This window comes from Falco cherrug, chromosome Z, assembly GCF_023634085.1.
Source record: "Falco cherrug isolate bFalChe1 chromosome Z, bFalChe1.pri, whole genome shotgun sequence".
Lineage (NCBI taxonomy): Eukaryota > Metazoa > Chordata > Aves > Falconiformes > Falconidae > Falco > Falco cherrug.
In genome coordinates, this window is record NC_073720.1 from 1,803,668 (window position 1) to 1,826,151 (window position 22,484).

General features: G+C 44.0%; 1 protein-coding gene across 1 annotated transcript in view; it reads right to left on the reverse strand.

Moving 5' to 3' along the window:
* Window positions 1-22,484, reverse strand: part of DCC (DCC netrin 1 receptor) — a 556,872-nt gene that overhangs the window by 7,876 nt on the left and 526,512 nt on the right. The window contains exons 26-27 of the mRNA XM_055699136.1: window positions 19,471-19,635; window positions 11,165-11,377 (exon numbers count right to left, since the gene is read on the reverse strand). Of these exons, the coding sequence (XP_055555111.1) occupies window positions 11,165-11,377; window positions 19,471-19,635 (378 nt within the window). The remainder of the gene's footprint in view (window positions 1-11,164; window positions 11,378-19,470; window positions 19,636-22,484) is intronic.

Consider the following 22,484-nt stretch of genomic DNA (forward strand, 5'->3'; position numbering starts at 1 on the left):
ATGGCATCAGAATTGGACCAGAAAGAGAAAAACAGGGTCTTGAGCCACTCCAGCCATAAACCGTGCCCAGAGGAAGGGCTGTCCCAGGGACCAGCCACAGGACAGGTTTGTACGAGGATGCCCACAGCTCTGGAGCTGAGACACTGGAACCAGGAGCCTGGGAGATGTCTCAATCCACCCGAGACAGACACCAACACCAACACCCACCTCTCAGAACAGCCACACACACACGCACACACACACACCCCCACCGGTTTCCACGCAAAACCAAAACATCTATTCAGGAATCTGTTTTCCCCACCCATTTGTTTTCCCCAGAGCATCACAGAGCAGCCTGGGGCGGAAGGGACCTCACCAGATCATCTGGCCCGCCCTGTTGTGGCAAAGGGAGGCAAGACGGGACTATCTAACACCTCGCCCGATCCCTTCATCACGAGGCGCCCACCTGGTTGCCTCTCTTTTCTTACAGACCATTTACCACATCACGAAAGCAAGGCTCCGGAGCCTGCAGTAGCGCTGCCTGAATGGTAATGCCAGTGTGGGAAGATGGGCAGCCGCTGCCGTGGCTCTCGCCCCCCAGATCCCCCCAGATCCCTGCAGCCACCACAGCCCTCCGCACCCCCATGGCTCCAGCCAGCAGCCAAAAGCCATTGGTTAATTTTCCCCTGTTTCAAAGAATCGTGCTCACAGTTTTAATGAGTTGAAGGCAGAGGAAAACGCAATGGAAAACCAGAGGAAAAGCCATTTGCCAGCAGCACGTTCGTTAACAGTGAGTCCCAGTAAAGAGCTGCGAGATGGAGGCAGAGACCTGCAGATAACTCCCATTTAGCTGAAGCTATGAACCTGTGAAAGCTCAATAGAAGCTAGAAGAGATCCCCACAAAGATACTCTTGCTCTTCCAGCCCCCGTTTAATAGCTATAAGACTTCTCAATTAACCAGCCTTCAGACTTTCCTGTATCTCAGGGTAAAAGCAGCCGATACAGCTATCCCCAGAGACTCCATCTTCTAAGTGCCGCACATTCAAATGAGTTGTGTTTTGTTTTTTTTTTTTTAAAAAAAGGGACTGTTTGCCACTTCCATTTCTTACCAAATAAAGCTTATTTCCAAAGAAGCATGTGGGGAGAAGACGCGCACACCGACACTCCCCGTATGCACCCCACAGTTGCACATGGAGAAATGAAACAGCCCGATTTGGAAAATTCAAGAGCAGAAGGACAGTACCATCACAGGCAAACCAACTCTGAGCTGCCTGGTATACAGGCTGTACCCCCTCAACAATTTTTTCCGCCCCACCCAGGGCTTTGAAAACACCTGCAGTGCTCAGCAAAGAAGAAAAGGGCAGCTATGGCCCCTGCAGCTGGCAGCTGTGCTGCTACTTCTGTTCCTGCAGCGCTTGCGTGCCCTGCTGAAAAGGAATTTATTCAATTCCCATTAGAGGGAATCTTGATTGCATCCTGGGACATCACCATGATGTGAAAAATAAAGGAGAAGGTACAGCCACCATGGCATTCATGCTGTTTATTGGGTAGGTAATGGACCCAAATAGGCTTTTTTTTTTATACAAGTGACTTTGCATTGTGACTTGTTTGATTTTCATGGGCTGGTGGGGAAGTAAATATCTGATGTGGTGGTGAGGAGCTCACGTGGAATGCAGCGTATGTTGCTATTGTAATCCTCTAATTCCCGTGGTAAAAATCATGTTTCTTGTATGCAACTCATCAATTGTAGTAATTGGACTTGAAGACCCACTCTTCTGCACAAAGACAGATGTTCCCTCCTGGATATTGTTAATGAGAAGCCATAATGATGATTAGTAAGTTTGGTTTGTGCATCATTTTTGCCCTTTAGCTCACAAAAGCAACAGGCAAGTCATAATGCTCATAACTGATATGAAGCTGAGCAAACCCTCCTTGTGCCTATTGCAAGGTCTTCAGTGAACGCTTTGCAGCGAGGACTGTCTTCACGGTGACGCCTGTAATACGTAATTAGTCCAACAGTTGAGCCCTCTTCCCCCAAAGGACATTAAAAAGACCAAGCAAGCCTCTCAAAGAGAATTCTGGAAGCAGAAGGTTGTAAGTAAACTAATTTATGCAAATGAGCAGCTAATTACATTAAAATCGCTTTGGTTTCTAATGTTCTCCAACTCCGCGGGAGCCTCCCAAATGAAAAAAAGAGGAAACCTTGGAAGTGGTGCTGCAAGAGGCAGACAACAATACCGATACTCAGGTGTAACTCTGAGCAGCCCCAGCACAGATTTACCATTTAAAAGTTTCATTTTCTCCGTGGGGTTATTAAACATTTCAATGGCTCATTAGTCAGATAATATATGGCTACGAGGTGCAAATTGCAGCTACCGCCGCCTCTCCCAGGCTGCCGCTGAACTCACTGCACTACCATCCTCGGTATTCCGGGAGCACTGCACATCACCACGGTCCTGCACCCAGCCAAAAAGAAGCCATTTCCTAAATCCATATGCATTTGCACATATCTATACATTATCATGATGGACAGTGAAGAAAACGAACAGAGCCTTCGCGTCCATCCTCTTGATAAAGATGCTTTGGGTGAGCTCCTTGGCATTACGTTATTTTGAGCTGAGTCAAGTGGGACACGAGGTGATGTCCTCAGCCAGGGGAGAACAACTCGTTTCAGGGAGAGGGCTTGGGGCTCCTGCTCTTCGCCTGGCAGTGTTTCCACAGCCCAGTCCCCAGCTGCGGGAAACTCCGACAGCAGCAGAAGATGCTGTGTTCACGCGCAATGGATGTGGGGTTTGTATCCAGCCTCATGACCAACAATCCTTACGTGCTTCACGTGTCACAGGCGTTCTGGATGATGATGCAAAATGGTGACATGGAAAAAAGGAGTTAAGAGCGGAGAAAAGAGAGATGGATGCAAAACCCGAAAGGAGCTAGTTTAGGGACAAACGGCAAGAAGCCAGGCTGGATGGAGGACGTTGGAGTAGAAGACGGCTAGCAGCAGAGTTCCTCAAGGTCTGCATCTAGGACCAACTCTGAATATTCTGATAGGTAAAACAGCTGTACGATTACAAAATCCATTACTCGCAAAAGCTTGGCAATCGCTGGAGCTGGAGCAACATGAAGAGAACTGTAGGGACCTTTCTGCCTATCTGCTGCTCACGCACTTCCAGATTTTCAAAGCAAGAAGGCTGGACGATGTCTCCCATCCCTCCAGCTGAACTTCAGGTGTTTAAAAGCGAGGGATAAGCTGCTGTTGGTTCTTTCACCTCCCTCAATCATCCAGGGGAAGAAGCACCTTCCCAAGCCTGCTGAGAAGCTGGATGAATTACCTTTCAGCAGATCCTCTCTCTCCCCTTTGGCTGCATGGTGCGCTGATGTGATGGGCACAGAGCAGACACCTGCTCATCAAAGGTCTAAAATTAGCTGGGAAGAAGTCAGATCTCTGAGAAGAAGGAATAGGACATTTTGCCATGAATTCTGTCAGCTGTAACCGAAGGATTGAAGGAAGAGAAAAGCCTGTACGCTTCTGATTCCAAGCCTGTACTGCACCTCAGAGAAGTCAGCAACCACCTTGGGATTTACGAGGGAAGCAATTTTTGGCAGCAGCAAGGCAAACAGCAACAGTGTTTTAGAAAGTGGTGGGAAGATCCTGTTGGGAAAGCTCTGTCCCAGCTGAAGGGTTTGCACGCAGGAAAAAAAATGAACGGTACAAAGTGTTGAGAGGGTTTACTAGGTGCTAGTGACAAAGAGGAAGGATCTATATGATAATCTACATACGGAACAGAAAATGTGATGGAATCAGCTTTGCCGGCAAGCCCTGTCCTTCTCAGAAAGATTGCAGTAATTTGGTTTCGCAAGGTGGTAATGCAAAACTCCAAGGCAAGGAGATTTTTTCCATTAACCTCGGCTAGATGTGGATCAAGCCTGCTACATCCACGTGTTCTTGCCGGAGATCACCACCAGCCAGGCTGAGGAAGGATACATCTTGGCTAAAACCCCAGAAAGTGGCCGCAGTAGCAATTTAAAAAAAATGTTTTTATCTTCCTAACATTCTGCTCTTGGCAAACGCTTACAACCATCATCAACCACCATGTGGGACAGCAGGCAGGACAGCGGGGAATCTCTGAAAAGAGGGTTTTGCAGTAAGATGTGCTGTGTTGCTAACCGGTTCCAGTTTTAAACCTGCAGCCATTCTAGTCTATTGATTTCAGAGTTGGAAAAAATGTTCTGCTCAATATTTGATTAATCTAAAACTCGGGGTTTTTCGGTTGTTGGTTTAGGATTTTCAACAAAGCAAAAAAACACATTTTGGATCACGCAAGGTATTTCTAGGCGTGTCTCATAAAACCAATATGGAAACTTCAACAGAGGATTTCCAAACTGGGGATGCGGGTAGATTCTCGTATCCAATAACCCAACAGACAGGGCACCCATCAAAGCTGTGAAGGGGATCTGAAGCTGAAGATCATCTGGTCTGAGGAGGCGGATGGAAATGGATCTGTCTCCTGGGGTGCAAAAAGCCTTTGTTCCCATCAGAACTGGTTCTTGGAGGATGAGGCGTACCAAGATGAACCCTGTATAATGAGACTACAGAAGTCAAAACAACTGCAGAAACCAGAAGGTAACATCAGACTTGTACATAAACGAGGACAATCTTTGCTGGCCCTGCATCTCATAGCTTTTCCACAGGTTTTTCTACCCAACAGGACAAAAGGCGAAAACTACCTGTGCCATCAACTAGAGCTGTGTCTGGCAATGCCCATCTGCAGGCATGGAGGGATCTGCAAGGCTGCTCCCACAGAGAGATGTCGCAGCTCATAAAACTGAAAGCAATCGAGCTGGAAAATTAAAACTATTTCAGAATTTCATCCATTCCCGATGCTTCTGACAGTAAGGAGATTGGCAGTCTGGACTTGCAGCGTGGGGAAGGAGCGCTGTACAGCAACAGCAAGCCAGATCTTTGCCCTGTTAATCAATCAATTAAGAGCTGATGGGGTATACTGCTTATCTGGCACTATGAGAGGTAATTTTCTCATAAATGTCCAACAACAACAACAACAACAAAAAATCACAATAGGATCAAATGCCACTCTACAGGTTAGTTGCTGTTTCTATCAGTAATAACAGTGTCAGTTTAAGTGACTTTAAAAGCTGAAACATAAAGATGAGACTAACAGGTAGAAGTGAAGTCGCCTGTAGCTCCGTGGCAGGATGCTCCTGTTTAAGACGGTGCCTCTCGGGGGGACAGAACATCTAACTCTATGAAAAACATTATTTGAAGACTCAGATGGGAAAAAAAATAAATCTTTCCTCAAGAAAATGAGTCTCTAAAAATGATTTTTTGTGGTGATAATCAACGCACGGGAAAGCCTCCTAGAAAGAGGCAAAGTTTAGTTTAGAAATACTGGATAGTAGGAGAAAAAGTAAAAAGATAAATTAAACACAAAAGAGAAAGACGTCATTTAATTACTCTTCAGAATAGGGTACCGAGCAAGCCCTGGGACTGCACTGCTGAGCTTCACATGTTTTTTACGGGCTATGGCTTCAAAACAGGTATCAGAACAGTGAGCTGGGAAAGGACAATTCCAGAATAAAACAACACAGGCTGCTGAAACATGGGGACATATGAGAGAGGTTCGATCTCTGTCTTCTCAGCTGCTTTTCAACTTTGTAATCTATTTGCTGGAAATATCATGTGGGATAAACGCGGGTTAGGGCAAAAGTGACTGGCTGACTGCAACGGCTCAGCAGTAATGCACAGTCCCAAATTAATACGGAGCAATTATACACGTGGAGGAAAAAGCTTTACATCTCTGCTGATGAAACACAGGAAAACAAATGGTCCATCCTTACATCTTTCTATGAATTTACAGTATGAATTATCCAGATAAATACATTTTTTAAAATTATTTGACTGCTACCTTGTATCAAAATAGATCATTTATATCAAAGGAGAATCAGTTCACTTATCCAGACAAGCACCTAAATCCACACTTCACTTTACACCTTCCAGTAGTCCCATGGATTTTAATGAGACAACTCAGGTGTCTCAAGTTATCTACACGCTAATCACTGGGGCCACTTTCCTCTAACAGACAGGACCAGCCCTTTTGTGACACTTGTGTGGCAATACATCTCCCACCTGAATGGAGAAAGCTTGTTTTCAGAAAAAGAAATGTGGAAGAAAAAAAACATTTCAAAACTGAGGCCTGGGGGGGGCTGGCAGGTAAAGGCTTATGAAATAAAAGAATAATTTTATTTTGATCATGGGAGTTACTAGTGCAAAAAGCTAGGAATTCAGAAAAAAAGGTTCAAGAATGAATCATTCCCATATTTGCAGTGAATATATAGACCCTGCTTACTGTAAACTATGATAAAGAGAAGTCCATAATTCCATTTACACTCCTCATGAAAACATGAAAAAACCCCACCCTTATGCCAGAAGGATTTTTATACCCTATTAACAAAAGAGTTCTTAGTTGCCTTTAAATTCAATGACTGAACTCAAATTAGAAGCAATAGGTTTAGGTTTTCATTTGTGTTTTATATTGTGCTGGGATTCTTTTACTGTGAATGGCAAACTTAAAAAAAACCAAAAAAAACCCCAAAAAGACAGCTCCAGAATTTGGTTATACGGCTAATTAATTAGAGCGAATTGATTGTCCAGAATACCACTTACCAATTAAATCGTCACTTTGCATGAAGGGGGATTAAACTCTCTAAAAAATGGATAGCAATTAAATGTATAAGCCTAGCACCACAGGGATCGAAGTTCACATCTCCAAAATTTGCCTAATTTGCAGCCACAAGTTTTATTCTTGGAATTTCCATCTCTAAACCCTCCACCGGAGATCCCATCTTCAAGACACACGTGTAACCGGGATTTTACCACTGCTCCTGTCAGGCACACTCTGTTACCAGCACGATGGGAAGCCTTGCTGTACTTAGTCTATATCCACCCTTCCAAGTATCACCATAATTCCAGCCCCCGCCGAGGTCCCAGACCCTTGCTCTTTGGGATTATGATGGCCCAGGAGTCACTGCTTAATACCCAAATATCCTTTATTCCTCTTGACTTCATCCCTTATTTATTTGACTGGTAGCGTGTGGTTTGAACGGCGGCTTTGCAAACCTCCAGCCTTATCTTGTTTTTCTGGTTCTTTTCTTACAATGGCTTTAGGGAAAAGGGGAGAAAAAAAAATATGGCAGCACAAAAAAAATACCTCATGGAGCTCATTTTCTTACCAGGCTTTCTTATCCCATTTGGTAATGAAAACTGTGTGGTGGTCAGCCTGGATGCGGGAAGGTTTTGTTCTAACTTCCAAGCAATATCCAGCTGCTGCTTTTTACACAGGGATGTTTACTGCCAGATTCCTTCACCTCACCCTAAGCCAGCCAAGTTTGAAAAGACAAAATTTATTTTTTTTTATATATTATTTTTTCCCTCAAATGGCACAGAAATAAACGTTGAGCAGCTCATCTGCAGTGCAAGCCTTCCCCTGCGCACCCAGCCCACCGCCAGCTGGGGCATCCCTCCCAGCTCAGCAGCGGGAAGGAAAATAAAGCTCGATTTTGCTGTATAAAAAAGTGGTTTCTAGCTCTGGGGTTTCACTAAGTGATTCCAGGAAGACCGAGAAGATGACAGCTTAGATTTCCAACTGGTTTTTTTGTTTGTTTTTTTTTTTTTTGTGGAGTAACAATAGAAAAAAAATTCAGCATTTTTACAACCTCACAAAAGATACAGGAGCCTGAAAAAGCTGAAGTTTTAAAACTATGACAGAATATAAAAAACACCACTTTGCAGGAGGTATTTTCTACCACCTCACACTTGCTTCTGGAGAAGAAAAATTACCTCCTAATTCAGGTTCATTTAAAGTGCAGCTGATCATCAAGACCTAAAAGGAATTCTCATTTGCGAGGGTAAAAAAAAAAAAAAAAAAAAATTTCCTGTCCATTTGTGGAATTTATGTCAGACCTATAATGCAATAAGCTCAACACTCCATCAAACATTTTCTATTTAACCTGAAAGGAGACTAAGTCAAATCACTTACATGCCTGTGTGTATGACTTGCAAAGAGGAGCAAGTGCAGCCACAGCGTGGACTGGAAGTACCACGGAGTGATTCTCACGCCTTCAGAATAAGTAACCTTAAGAATCAGCAACCTTAAGTGCTCCATCATTTATCCTATAAAGGATCAACGGGAAGGGCTTAATGTGAAGAGTTCAGATTTACTGGGCTCCAGGGGAAAAAAAAAAAAAAAAAAAAAAAAAAAAAAAAGAAGAAGAAGAAAAATGGCAGATTTAGCTCTGGATTAGGCTGATGTCATGACCCAAAACCAGGAGCACAGCCTTTTCAGTACTTATTCATATCCTCATGGCAAAATCCCCCACAACTGAATAATGATCTCTGTATGTCTTTTTTATGAACCATATGATACGAGTTTAACAGCTAATTATACTGCCACTACAGAGATACAGTGAATAGATCAAATATTAGAGGAGACACCTCCTTTCAGCATCAGGTCAATCAAAGCCAAGAAAAAGCCCCGTGCTCATCCCTTCCCTGAGCAAGACCCAAAAATTAATTTTGACATTAACACTGCGTGAGGGCCAGTGGTAGGCACTAGCTCCAGGACTATGAAGTCTTTGCTGGAAATCTCCAGATCAACCTCTACAGTCTTCTCCCCTTCCAAATTCTGCAGGATTGTTCCATTAGGTATGGACTACCCAAAGGGATACGACACCTGATTAACATGCATTTAAAAAAACAGAACAGCAATGTAAAGAGTAGCTTAATTGGTTCAAATGTTGAGTCCATCACTTCTTGCTCTATTGCTTTATTCCATAGGAAACATAAAAATGTCTTTAGTTATGAAAAATTAATTAATTCCATCTCTCAGGTTAAGGAAAGTAACAGTTATTCCAACGTGGGAATTTGCTAAGAGCCTTTTAAAGCTGAGATGTCCCTACGTGGGGCATAATGGGCGTCGATGGTCCCTAAGGGAACCACCTTGGCTGGTCCACAGGGAGCTCGGCCAGCAGGGACTAGGGAGGAGCAGGGACGTGTCAGTCATCTTTTCTCGGAGGCTTGCTCCAACAGAGAAATACCTCACAAGCCTTGAAAAGTTCCCAAATATCCTCAAAATTTCCCTTTTGTGGCTATCTAGCTACGGCTGGGGCATCATGCCCATGGGTAGCGTTAAAGACCCAGAACTGCCATCCCTTTTTCATTCCTTTCTCTCTCCACTCCCACCCTGAGTGAAAAGAAGAGAGATCTGGGTTCCAGAGGAGCGGGATTTGGGAGTGGGTACGGAAGAGCAGCCTGGGTTGGAGGGATGAGGTGCAGGAGCTGGGCACCCTGCGCGAAGGAAGCCTTGCAATGACAAATCGGGAGAGGAGGCAACATCACTCTGGCTAACGACTCCGGGGACAAGTACATTGAGAAAAGCGAGAGCAACCATACATAGAGAGAAATAAATAAGCCCCAACACCTCCGAACAGCCGGAGGCAGAGCAGAAATGAAGTTATATACATTTCTAAAAAGTAAAAAATGTGGTTTCAGTATACTGGTGAATACAATAGGTCTGAACGCCATATATAAGCCAACAACATGTTTTCGTCTATGTGACAGAGTCCAGAAAACCAGATTTTTTCATCATTTAGCATTTGCTTTATTTATTTCCACTGCTTTATGGCAGATTATTGCCATAAACTTTCAGCTCTTCATTTTGCCTAATGACACATTGTTTGCATCTGCTTATGTGAGATCACTTACTGAAAAAAAAGGCAATTTTCTTTTTCAGGATGATGGGATTTTTTATGAAGACAAGTAACATGCCCTCGAGTTCCTCTCTCTTTGCCATGCCTCCTAATTATAATGGTTAAAATGTAAACTCCGACTGACTTAGAGAACAAATAGTCCTTTCAAGATACTGGGTTTACTTGCTAGAGTAAGACAAGTAGAATTGGATCCTCATAAAGTAAAATGCGGTACTACATAAAGACGAATGGACTCCGTTATATATAAAAAATAATTCAGCAGCACTATTTGGCAAAAGCCGTTCTCCAATAAATAAGGATTTATCTACTTCTGTCTGCTGTCAGAAACTGGATTACTTGCTGATGGATAGCAGGTGCTTCCAGTAAAAATGCAGAGATGTTTTGGTAGCTTGCTTGTTGCTAACATCGACCTAACATATGCTGTATGGCAAGAAAGCTACACTTGCAAAGCTGCATTAGAATAGAAGAGTGAAGCTGAAATCTCCAGTTTGTCTGAGCCAAACTGGAGATTATCCAAGCTAAAGGAGTAGAGGCAAACAGTTAAAACAAGATACCAGTCTGCAAACCCTCCTTTTTTTTTTTTTTTTTTTTTTTTTTTTTCCCCCTTAATAGGTCTAGTAGCTAGGGTCACCAAGACAAACAGTGCTACTCAAACAATACTAGTTCATGTGAAGAACACTTCTAGCACTGGGTCCACTTCACAAACAAAGCAGATACCAGATACATCGCCCAAACGTTCTCATTCGAGCCAAGGGGGAATTTTTAAAACAGCTCTCCAGAAGTGATGCTGCTCTGGAAACAGACCTAGAAACCAGCTGGAAAGGCACCGTTCCCCCCACCCATGGACCAATGTCCCCCTACAGCCACGTGCAGCCATTTCATCCAGCCTTGACACCAGCCTGCAGCTTCATTCAACAGTGGCACCGGTCTAAAGCCTTTTTTTTTTTTTTTAATTTATTTTAAATATAGAATAATTTCCTTTCTGTTCCTTGCACGCTTGCTATTTAATTTTTAAGTAGCTTGCACACTGGAGTGGATTGCAGTCAGTTCTTTTCCAGCATACATAAATAGTCCTTTCATTATCAAAAAGGCAAAGCCTTGAAACAAGAGTCAAGCGTTTGGCACTGGTTCAAGTTACTGTAGCATAACAGGAGACTGGAAACAAGACCAAGTGATTAATTTGGCATCTCATTTAATTCATTTTTATCACTTACTTGTTACCTCTGATTTCAAGCTATTGCCTTGTCCTGAATTTTTATTCCATTTTGTCAGAATGAAATACTGGATTATTATCATATAAATGTACATATCCACTTTCCATTCTGTCAGCACTCGCAGATCTGGCTTCAAGGCACAGAACAGCCTCGCGCTGTGGTACCGCAGCCCTTCCTCCCGTCACTCTTACCTGTTTGAGACAGAAGCGGCGTGTAAGGGACTTTCGGTTCTATTGCACTCATGGGTGGAGGTAGCAAGGGGTTGGCAAAGCTGCGCAGAGGGTGCGTAGGGCGGACGCAGGCGGTGGGGATGGTTCTGCTTGGGGCATCCTCGCTGTTGGAGTGCTCAGGCTGTGTCTGCGGCAGCAAAGGTGGCTGCTGCGGTGCTGGGCCTTCGTTAACAGCTGCAAGAGAACCATCCGGAGCCGGGGCGGGGGGGGGAAAAAAAAGACTATTATGGATATAGTTTTAATGTCCCACTTCATATTTGTATGGTCATTTTCAACAGAAGGGCCAGCATTTGCCTCCACCCTCCAAGAAGGTGCAGGAGATGTGTGAACAGTCCCATCAAAAGTCGCTGGCAGCCGAATTAAAAACCATTTGAAGTGCAAAACAACTTCCTTAAAAAAAACCAACAAAACAAAACCCACAATATTTTTTAGCTCCTTCTGTCTTTCCTCTTTATGTGCTTTTAGATATTAAAAGCCCATAAAGACATAAATACATCACGTGGAGATTGAAACAAGCTATGGCTATTGAAACTCAGTGTGTCCAGCATGACGGTACTGTTCTAGTCACAGTGGGCAAAAGCTGGAGACAAAGAAAGGACTTAATTAATCTCCACATAACCTATCACCAATATTGTTTTTTCCTGGAGACAGCGGTAATGGTTAGTGTGCCAAAGCAGTGGGTTGCTGCTTTATTAGCCTATATTCAAAGCCAGTTCCTCAGAGATTTAAATGTTCCATGTCAACCTCATATAAAAGACGACCTCGCTATGTTCTGCTGTATTTCTTAAAAGAAGCTTTCAAGATCAACCTCTGTTGTGGACTTCCCACGCCAGGAAACACAAGCAGGCAGCTGAAGGATTAATGAAAACAAAGGTTGAGACAAAGAGCAAAGCCCGTTATTCCTACAACCCTCTGGAAACACGTGTGGTACCCAAACGTATAATCTGCATCATCATTACGGCACTGTCGGAGTTTTCAGGATGTGTACGGTCCACAGTGCTGGCATCACCAGTACCACAACGGCAAGAAAAGGTGAGTTGTGAACTGAGACCTACTGAAACCTGTTAGATGCAAAACAGCCTTGTCCTGTAGCCTACAATCAGAATATCTTCTATGGAGTGTGTCGAGTGGAGAAGATGCTGCATAGGAGGAAGGACAGAAGACGCCAGCAAGAGGCAGACTGTGCACTCCCCCCCGCCCTGAAGGCATCGCTGGTGACCTAACGCTGACTCCTGGTCGTGGAGAGAAACTCACTGCTGCTGTTTACACAACACTGTACCACGTCATTCAGACTTTAAGAAGCTTAAGAAAATAAAATTTTCATTTAAAAAGAAACTGAAAATAAATAACAAATATTTCTGTCTAAAAAGATGGAAATAAGAATCCCAAAGAAACCAGATTATTTAGTTCTTGTAAGGGAATGGAAATGGGGATAAACAAATCTTTAAAATCTCTTCCTGACCACTATGCCTACCCCAACAAGCCAAACTAGTTAAGAATTAATTACAAGGAGGATTGATAAGCATAACTCTGCTGCAGTGCTTTGTGGATGGCATTTCCCCGTGCACCAGGGAAGAGCCAACCCAGCTGGAAACACCATCCTTGATCTCCAAATCCTGCACGGCACCTGCTGCTGAGCCTTCCCCGGAGCAGGGACCCGCTGGGGCACCTCCTGGCCCCTCTCCCAGCTCCTGCCCCACGGCCCCGAGCAGCAGCACTGGGAGAAAGTTCTCCTCTTGGTGCGAATGCCCGCTGACGTTATTTGCAAGCAGAACCATGGAAGGAAGAAGCCAACTGGATAGCAAAGAGCCCCATCACAACAGGAACTTCATCTGAGCATGTTGGTGCTGGTCCAGCACCCCTGGGGTATCCGTGCCAGTCGGGATGGCTTCCCAGCATGACAGTTAATCATGCAGCTTATGGCAGGGAACGGGTATCTAGGAAAAACTCAACCTTCTGCTGAAGAAAACCATTTTCCTGACACACAGCTATCAGAATTAGTTATTATACTGGGATCCAAAATGCTCCAGAGGACCTGGTTTCTTTCAAAGCCTGCTGCAACAACCAGAACTCATTGTGCAAGTAACATGCAATTACAGAGCCAAGTCAAATCTCAAGGCATTTTATAATAATTAATGTCAAAGTATGTAAGTAATTACAACCTACTAAGTGGCAAAACAGTTTTGAAAAATGGAAATGAGGATTTCTCCTCATTTCCACAGCCCCATTGCTTGTTCCTATGGCAATATCACACTGACAAAATGCAACACCGCGGATAGGAACCCAACTACAGGATCAGACCAAGGTCAAAATCATCCACGGTTCGTAAAAGTTTGCTCATCTGCAGCTCATTTTCCTTGTTTTCACCTTCAAGGCTCTTTACATTGCCCTGGCCCTGCTCTTCCGTTGCCTTCCTTGCCCAGCAGACCCCTCTCTCTTCCTCTCCTTGGACTAAAATTCTCCTCAAGGAGGGCAGCGACACTGAGGCTGTTTGTAGCAGGGTAGAGCAGGAGTGAGAGCTGAGCCCATCCCACCCTTCCTCACCACCCACACATTCCAGAAGGCATCCCAGCGTGTTGCTACTTCGCCCCCGTCCTAGTCAAGGAAGATGCAAACCAACAGGTGAGTCTCACCGAGGGACGCACCTGAGGCTGCAATGCTTTCTAGCGCAAATCCTTGGCCAGGGCTTCGCTCAAAGTAAGAATAAAAGCTTTTATCGACACCCTTAGCCTCAAAATGTCTTTCAGCATGTTTGTCAAAGCCTGAACTTCCTCCCCAGCCCAACGCTTTTCATTGTGTCCTTAAGGACAGTTCTTTTGGGAGGCTCTTGACCTCTTTGGAGAAACAAGCAAGCCAGACACTCCACTGCTGCTGGCCATCAAATACCTCCTTGGTATTTTCTGCAGTGGTGCTCTCGGATAACAAAGCTTTATCAGCTAGCATCAGCATAATGGCCTCTGCATTAAAAGGCTATTAAATTACGGCTTTACTGTATGGGTATGTTTTATCTCAAAGATTTAGTTGTAAAACCTGGAGACCTACATAACCGTTATTACATAAAAGATTTCAGGTTAGCCTCCAGCTATTACTGAAGAGAAAGGTGTGATGACTCTATTAAAATCAGAAGCTAGAGTTGGGATTTAAATATTGAAGGTAAGTGGTCTAATGAAGGTGCTTCATGCTTGAGAAGACTTTTTTCTAAAATAAGATGTGCATGCTTGCAAACATAATGAGAACCATCAATCTGCAATTCTCTCAAGTCCCTGCAGGAAGAGAGGATGGATTGTTCATTTGAAGGATGGATGAAGATGAGCACATTGCTACTGCTGTCTACATCACCCACATCAATCCCCTGCCTAGCAGCCAGATTATTTGCCTTCATACAGCACAACAGAAGCACCCAAGAACTCTGATTATTTCCACAGATCCAATTATTACCCTATTTTTTTGACAGAAGGTAGACTCCCAATTGACCTTTAAGATGGAGCGGATTAATGCACCATGCTGCATTCCCATTGCAATCTTTTGCTCTTGAATTCCATGCCAGAGTAAGGCAAATACTATGCTACACATGAAGATCGGTTCTAAAGCCCAGTAAAACCAATTAGGGTCTCGTTACTTTGGAGAAACCTTGGATAAAATCCTATTTGCATTCATTTTATACGTGAGAAACATCAGGAATAAGCTTGCTTTGAACACCAATAGCCGTGGACACTGCTCACCGAGCAGAAGAATAAATATCTGATACAGAGTCTTTTGATCTTTGCTTTCGCCTAATTGTTGTTTGTGATGATGTTGTTAACCATTTTAATGAATTTAGGTCTCTGAACATATTTTTACATTGTGTAGCTGCTATTAAGAGGTAACACTGGAAATACTCCCACTTGGATTTGTAGCTGTTGGCTCTGCCACAGTCTGAGGTAATGAAAAAATCAATACGGATTGAAAAGAAAAGGTAATAAGAACTCAAAGTATGTGATGGTAGATGGGGACTTAAAATGACTGAACTTTACTCCATATCTGCTAATGACTTTCTGTGTATTTTTGAACTTACGCAGGTTGTAAATATCAGACGACCAAGACTATACAGCTGTGTCCTGCTGATGGCTTATTCCCGCTGGGATCTTTGGATGTTACCGCAGCCCAAGCAGCAATATTTTTTTTTAACAGGTTTAATTGTCAGGCTACTACTCTGGTGCAATTCTAGGTACATCCCAAAGAGCAGTTTTGAGGAACACTAAAAAAATTGCTACTCCAAAGCCAAATCATGAGAAGATGGCAGAACCGTTTTTAAGTCGTATGTGGTTAAACCAACCCCTGCTGAACCCAAACCCAACTCTTGACTAAAATGACCGTTTCCACTGAGTCCAGAACGCAGCTTCTGTGCTAGAAGGGACTTAGGCTTCCCAGCTGGATGAGCTCACCGCAGAGCTGACTGCTTGCCGCCAGAAAGCCAGCTCCAAGAGGAAATGTACTCAGGAAATATTTGTGTTAGCGCATCTCACTTGAACAGCTAATTGTACGAAAAGTTACATCCACTCCATAATATTTTTTCTATGGCTATATCTCAAGCTATTAATATCATTGCTGTTTCATTGTTCTGGTTTACACAATTTTCAATCTTGCTTTTTAATACTAGCAAATAATGTATCTCTATTTTTGGAAAAAAAACCAAAACCACGAACAACCAAACACCATATTTTCTGAACATCTCCAAGCTCATCTCAGATGTACATCTCAGGGCGCTACGCTGATGAATGGCTCCCTCTGTAAATGGTGCTCTTAGACCACTTGTAGCGTTTAGGGTTAGCCTGAAGAGAAGCCCTCTGCCTCCTGTAAAAGTGTGATCAGGATGGGACCACAATGTAGTCTGTTAATGCTGACCAGCGTGTGGGTGGGATGGGGCAGGATAGGGATGGGCCCACCTCAGCACCTCCCAAGAGGGACACGGTTTCCCCCACCTCTCTTCTTTCCCTACTGGAGACCACGCTGGCTCAGCATCTCCACTAGTTGTGGCAGCAGGGAAAAACAGAGCAGGTTTTTCCTTCCGTAACACATGGCAAACTAGGCATGTCACCATCTTCTCCTACCTGTCTTGATAACGCTGCAAGCAGCGGGTGTGACGGAGCTCTGGAGAAGGCAAGCCGTGGGAAGGACTGCTGACCAGAGTGACAACAACAAAGTGACAACAGTCACTTTATTATGGTTCAGAGATCTTTTCTGTCTGGAAAAAACTGATATTTAGCAATTGTATTGTGTGGCTGGTAGTGTCATCAGCAGTAATCAAACAGGTGAGACAGCTTATTATTCAAGTCAGATGGGGCCTGACTCTCCATCTTTTTTATTCTTATGTATAGAACATTTGTCCTAAAGATAAGCTGCAGCACTCAAATCTTTGGGTCAGTGAATAAGGCCTTCAGAAACAGAAGAAGGTGTTCAAGCATTGTCTGTATGGCAGGATGCTGAGCAACACCCTCGCTAACGGCACGGCATATGATTTATTCAGGGATTGCTACATCTTGATCAATAAGTGCTCAGTCATGCAGTACCGCAGGTAGGCTCCATCACAGAGGAATTATTGCTGGGCAGCTCTTTTTCAGCTGCAGCTGCAATTGGTCAAGTATCAAGTGAATTTTTCACTCAGGGGTAAAACATGCGCAGAGAAAAAAGCTTTAGGCGTTGTCTCTATAGTCTCTTTAACTGCTAGTTACTCTCAACTGCAGGATCGTATTAAGAAAAGAGCCGAAAAATAAACAAATTCCAAGCATGAAGAGTGATTTCGTGGATCTATCCCCATTCTCTGCTGCAGTGAGGTGGGCTGTGAGGCAGCGGGAGGTGAGCCCCAAAGGAAGCAGCGGCTTTTTGGTTGGATGCATTGCAGATTGTCCACTCTTCCAGAGGGGGGGAGGTCACCAGCACCAGCCCCCGTGCCCAGGAAACCGTCAGGCAGTGTATTAGAAATAGATTTTTACACCTCTTCATCCCGCCTTGGACTGAAAAGTAATGAACAATATTACAAAATAAACCTAGTGAACTGCTTGGCTGGTTCTGACAGTGTCAAGTGTCACTTGAGAACAAACACTATTGCTGCACCCTTGTCCGTGCCACGGCAGTGAACATGGAAGGTACAGCGAAGGAAGAGAGCATTTCCTTCGGAGGCATTTCATATCACCTGGGAGCTTTGGAAGCCTTTGCCAGAGAGCACAACTGCGCCGGCTCTAACAGGTCGTTGCGACACGTTGATAAGGGGCTGAGCTAATTTTCAAAATACTATGCGGTCTTGATTACTCAGACCTCAATAATGGGAAATAGCTGCTATCCAAACAAGGCTACATCCACTGCTTTTGAATTATTTAATGGGAAGTTGCCCAAATTATCTGGAATCTTCACTGCTGGAGCTTTTTCAAGGCCCATCAGGTCTTCTGAATAATTAAAAGCTGGTTTGTAGTCAAGCTTTTTGCAGAAAAATTCTGGGCATCAGCAATCTCCTGCTCAGCTCTCAAGCATGCTGCACTCGAAGGGCTTGGGCAAGCCCATACATCTCTATACAGACCTTCCCCCAGCAGCAGGATCCAACAGGATTTCAAAGGCATTCCTTGTTTTGAAAATCTCATCTCCCAACTACCACCTGCGTAAAACTAGTGACTGGTTCAGGCAGAAGCTGAATGCACCAGGGGTGTGGGATTCTGGGGGCTGTGCCTAACATATCCCTCAGCAACTGTGTCCCAGCCACCGCTCCTTCCCAGCTGAGCTGCCTGCATCCCTGGGGAAACCCCCCTCACGGGCACTGCCAGATTTTGGAACTGAAGATGCTCAGGTCCTTTATGAACAGGTCGAGGTGATGATGGCCGAGCAAATAATTCAATTTTTTTTTTTTTTCCATCGCCGTGCTCAGACACAAGGTAGTATTTTATTTTTTTTTAATTCCCCAACATCTACTGTACGTCAAGCAAAAAACAGACTTTGTTACCATGCATTGCATTTGTGGTGGGTGGGGTATTAATTTAAGCAGCAGATCAAAACCTGATGATGCCGGCAAGGCTCTCCAGAGGAAACTGCCTTCTAGCTTTGAAGGGACCATTCTGAAGGGAGGGGGAATGGCATTAGGGTGATCCTAGTGTCCTAGTGTCCAGGTGTCCTAGTGGACACCTGAACACACCTTTTACCTACAGTCCCACCACTGGATTTCAATCACCGGTCCCCAAGGATCTGTCTGAACTGACTGAAAGCACCAATCCAAGAGGAGGAAAAATCAGTCATTTCAAGACGAGCTCCCCGTGGACCAGCAGCGCTGAGTCTTGGTGACATGAAAAAAAGATGTGTAACAGATTTCCTATAATCTGTCAATAATTCAGCCTTGACATGCAGTGGAGTTAAGGGAGAACTGTAAGAAAATATGAACCCTCCAACTGTAATTAATATGCCAGAGTAGGCTCGTTAGGCTTGAACAAAGCACAGATGGTGCAGCAGGGGCTTACGCCCAAGTTGTGAGGGTGAGGATGGGCACACGCTTCCCGCAGCGTAAGGTAAAGAGGAGTTATGGGAACATGCAAACCATACATCTATTACTGCAGAGGAGCTAAGAGGTATGTGGAGCTCACCCTGGAGAAAAGACGAGTGATGCAGAGATGGGATAACAGCATTCTTGTGTATAAAAGGAGCTGCAAAAGGAAGAAAATAAACCACGCTATACATACATACATACATACATATATATATATAAAATAAATAAATGCATATATATATATATATATATATATATATAGCCTGCTATAATCGAACCAAGAAACAATCAGCTTCAATTTCAGCAAGTTAGATGTTAAAGATGATGCTTCTAGCAGTGAGGGCAGCTAAAGCTGGGAAGACACTGTGTGGAGAGGTCGTGTAAGTGCTATCGTGGATGATTTTAATGAGTGATGATACGAGATTCTGCCTTGGGATGAAGAAGAGCTCTCAAAGCCTGCGTTTTTCTGGGCATATCCTTATGAATAAAGCAAAGGAAATTAAAGTACAGTGCAATGACTGACAGACCCGCAGAAAAGAGAGGATTGGATTAGAGATGCTGCGACTTTTAGCTTTTAAGGTGTTCTGTACAGATTGGAAATTGCAACTGGAGCTGCTGCTTGAGAAGAGAAATCCAGCCTGGATTTATCCTGGTTCCCAAAAAGCACGGCAGCACTATTGGATTGGCAAGAGCTTATACATCCCAATGATGGAAAGCAACCTCTTCCCAAGCCCTTTAACAGCAAAATACAGAAGAAAAGCACTGTACTGACTTCTTCCCGCTCCAAAGGTCCTGTCCACAGAGAGGGTCGGGAACGGCACCGGCCGCAGGGTGAACTGCGGGTGCGGGTATCCGCAGGTCGGGGACGGCAGGATCCCGGGGTACTGGGCACTTTCTAGCGTTGGCACTGGAATGGCACTGACCACAGCTAAAAGGAAAGAAGGAGAGAGATTAAATGAGCGCTTTCAGGAAATTTTAAAAAATAAAAAAATAAAAAAAGCCTTAGAACCAGGAATGAACCACAACCAACCACGTTTCCAAAGTGAAGGACCCAAACAGCCAGTGCAAAACAAGCCGCTGCCCACAGGAGCCACCTCGGTATCCAGAAATACGCCTCTCACTTACCAGTAAAATTAAATGGCTTTTTGTATGTGTTCCAGCGACGTTTTGGGGGGTGCTTTCTGTCCCTTGACAAATGAGGGAGAAGGAACGAATTGGGCAATTTAAAAGCTTATTTTAGTGGTCTACGCGCATTCCTGACGCCGCCTTCAGCTGATGATGCACCTCTGGAGGTGCGCAGCCTCCTGCAACCCTGCCATCCTTCACACCAGTGTCCTCAGCACTCCTGCACGTTCCCAATGGCACGGGACCCCCATGTCTACCCAGCAGATGAGGCTGGCTGGGCATCATTCCCTGCTCAGGAATGTCCAAGCCTGTGAGGAACCGTGGTGAGAGGTCCCAGCAAACCGGCAAAGTTGAGTTCCTGAGCTGCGTTTAAGCGGAAGTCTTGGATTTGAAAACTGGGATCACAGTGTGATGAATTCCAGCTTTCTCCTAAGCTACCTCCTTTTTTTTCAACAATCAGTGCTGGAAGAGCCAGTGATCATAATGCTATACAAACCATACATTTCTCCATAGCTTTTAGGAAAAACTTGGAAACTCTCATGCAAGTTTTGCCCAGCAACACAAGATGCAGAGATTTTCGGCTCGTCGATGATAAGGTTTGGGCTTACCTAGCGCCTTTCACACATGGATTATAAACAATGCTGTAAACTTTAAGGTGATCGGTACAATTAATTCTATCTAGCTCCTACTACAATCATTACACAGAGTGGCAAACCGGGCTACCTGCCCAAGGTCACACAAGCAGCCACGGCGGTACCAAGGCTTTACGAGGGGATTTTTAAGCCCTCAGCTTTCAGCTGTGCTGCCAGAGGTAAGGGGCAAGCGTGGAGGTGAAGAAAACTCATGAAGAAATGCTAACCTGGGTACTTTGAGCTTCAGAGTTGTCTGGGTTCAATTCATCCACCCTGAGAAGAGAATTTCTACTATTCAGACATTTCGTTTTGTCTGTATAAGACAGTTTTATTGACAATATTTATAACATTACTGCTACGGTGAAAAATATCCCTCCTTTATTGAATCCTATTAAAGAACAACTTGTTTTTCAAAGTCCATTCTTTCATTTCTTTTTAGGGTGTAGGTACCTAGCACGTTCATTTTTAAAGTAAGACTGGATTACTATTCATTGCAGCCCCCTATTGTAGAGAAGCCAGAGAAAAGCGAACATCAAACATTTTCAATAAATCTTTGCAATTTCAAGCAGATATGACAACAAATCTGTTCTGTCATAGCCTGTCAGCAATTGAATTTGCACTTAATATTGATACACCAAGACACCGAAAACAGAAATTCCCTGACCAAATCACAGAGCTCTCTAAGCACTGGTCTACATTTAAAATGTACTGTATCACGTAAAAAAAAAAAAAAAAAACCACCCAAAAAACAAACCAACAAAAAACCCCCCAAAAAACCCCAAAAACCCAACATCACCCAGGAACAGCTTACAGAAATGATAAACTAGGACAGTCTGAATTGTATTCAAGCACCCCAGAGGCTGCCAGAGCAACTGAGCCGATGTGTTTTTATTTCCCTCAAAAGCCAAGGCGCCTTCTGGTGTGGTTTGTTCTCCAAGCCCACAAATCCTGCTGATTGAGATGAGCATGAACACTTCCAGATCTGGTATTTAACAATTAATGCTATGTGTTTTTTACTTCAGAATTATAATGTTGCTTCTTCGTTCTATTTAATCGCTCGCTGCTGACAATTTCTTGCAGTATCAGGCAAACGGAGAGAAATTAATTAAAGCACCTAATCTGACACAAAGCCTCAATTTTATCTTCTGGGTAAAAAAAAAGCATATTCAGCATAACTCAGCCTGCACAAAGAAGACTTTAATAAATCTGAGTTTAATTATTTGCAAACGATCAGAATATGCTGTCACTGTAGATTAGATGGATGGTGTTTAAAATATAAATAAACAGAAAAAGGGACATAATTCCTCAAAATGCATCATTTGACTAGAAAGAAACCTTATTATGTTGAAGAGCATTTTGATCTACAAAATTTTAGAATCATGTTGAACTGACTTTTACTTAACTAACCCTGCTACTGACCCATCCTAACTACAATTGAGTTGGTCCTGATTTTGCTCACACCGTTCCAAGCCTACCCATTTTCTTGGACTGCTACCCTCCTTCAACCCAAGCCAGCCCAGGCAGAATCCCACTTGAAAAAGGGGCAAATTGCCCAATTTTGTGTGAGATTGGTGTGGTTACAAGATGGGAATGTGTTCGAGGTCACGGGAAGGTGGTACAAGAGCTTTCTCAACAACCCAGAGGTCTTTCTTTCAGATCATAAGGAGGGGGTAGGCTGAAATGTGGTGACAGCACCAGCCCAAGGCATGAAGAACGGGAATTCAGTCTCTCCCTGGGCACTGGTGCTTTATCCTTGCAAGGGCTGGGTGCTGGGGCTAAGCAGCATGACCCAAATCGCACCCACAATGAAGAGAAATCTAGGGAACCAATGTTAGGTCTTACGAAGTAATTTACTGAACAAAGCCACAGGAGGTTATTCCCTCTCCTCTCCTTCAATCCGTTCCTTCTAGTATTTCGCCCACCGCCCCGCCCAGATATATCATTTGTGATCTGCCCTTCCACAAACCTACAAACGGGCATTTACATTTAACCAGCCGAGCTAGCAAGACGTTTTGTGATA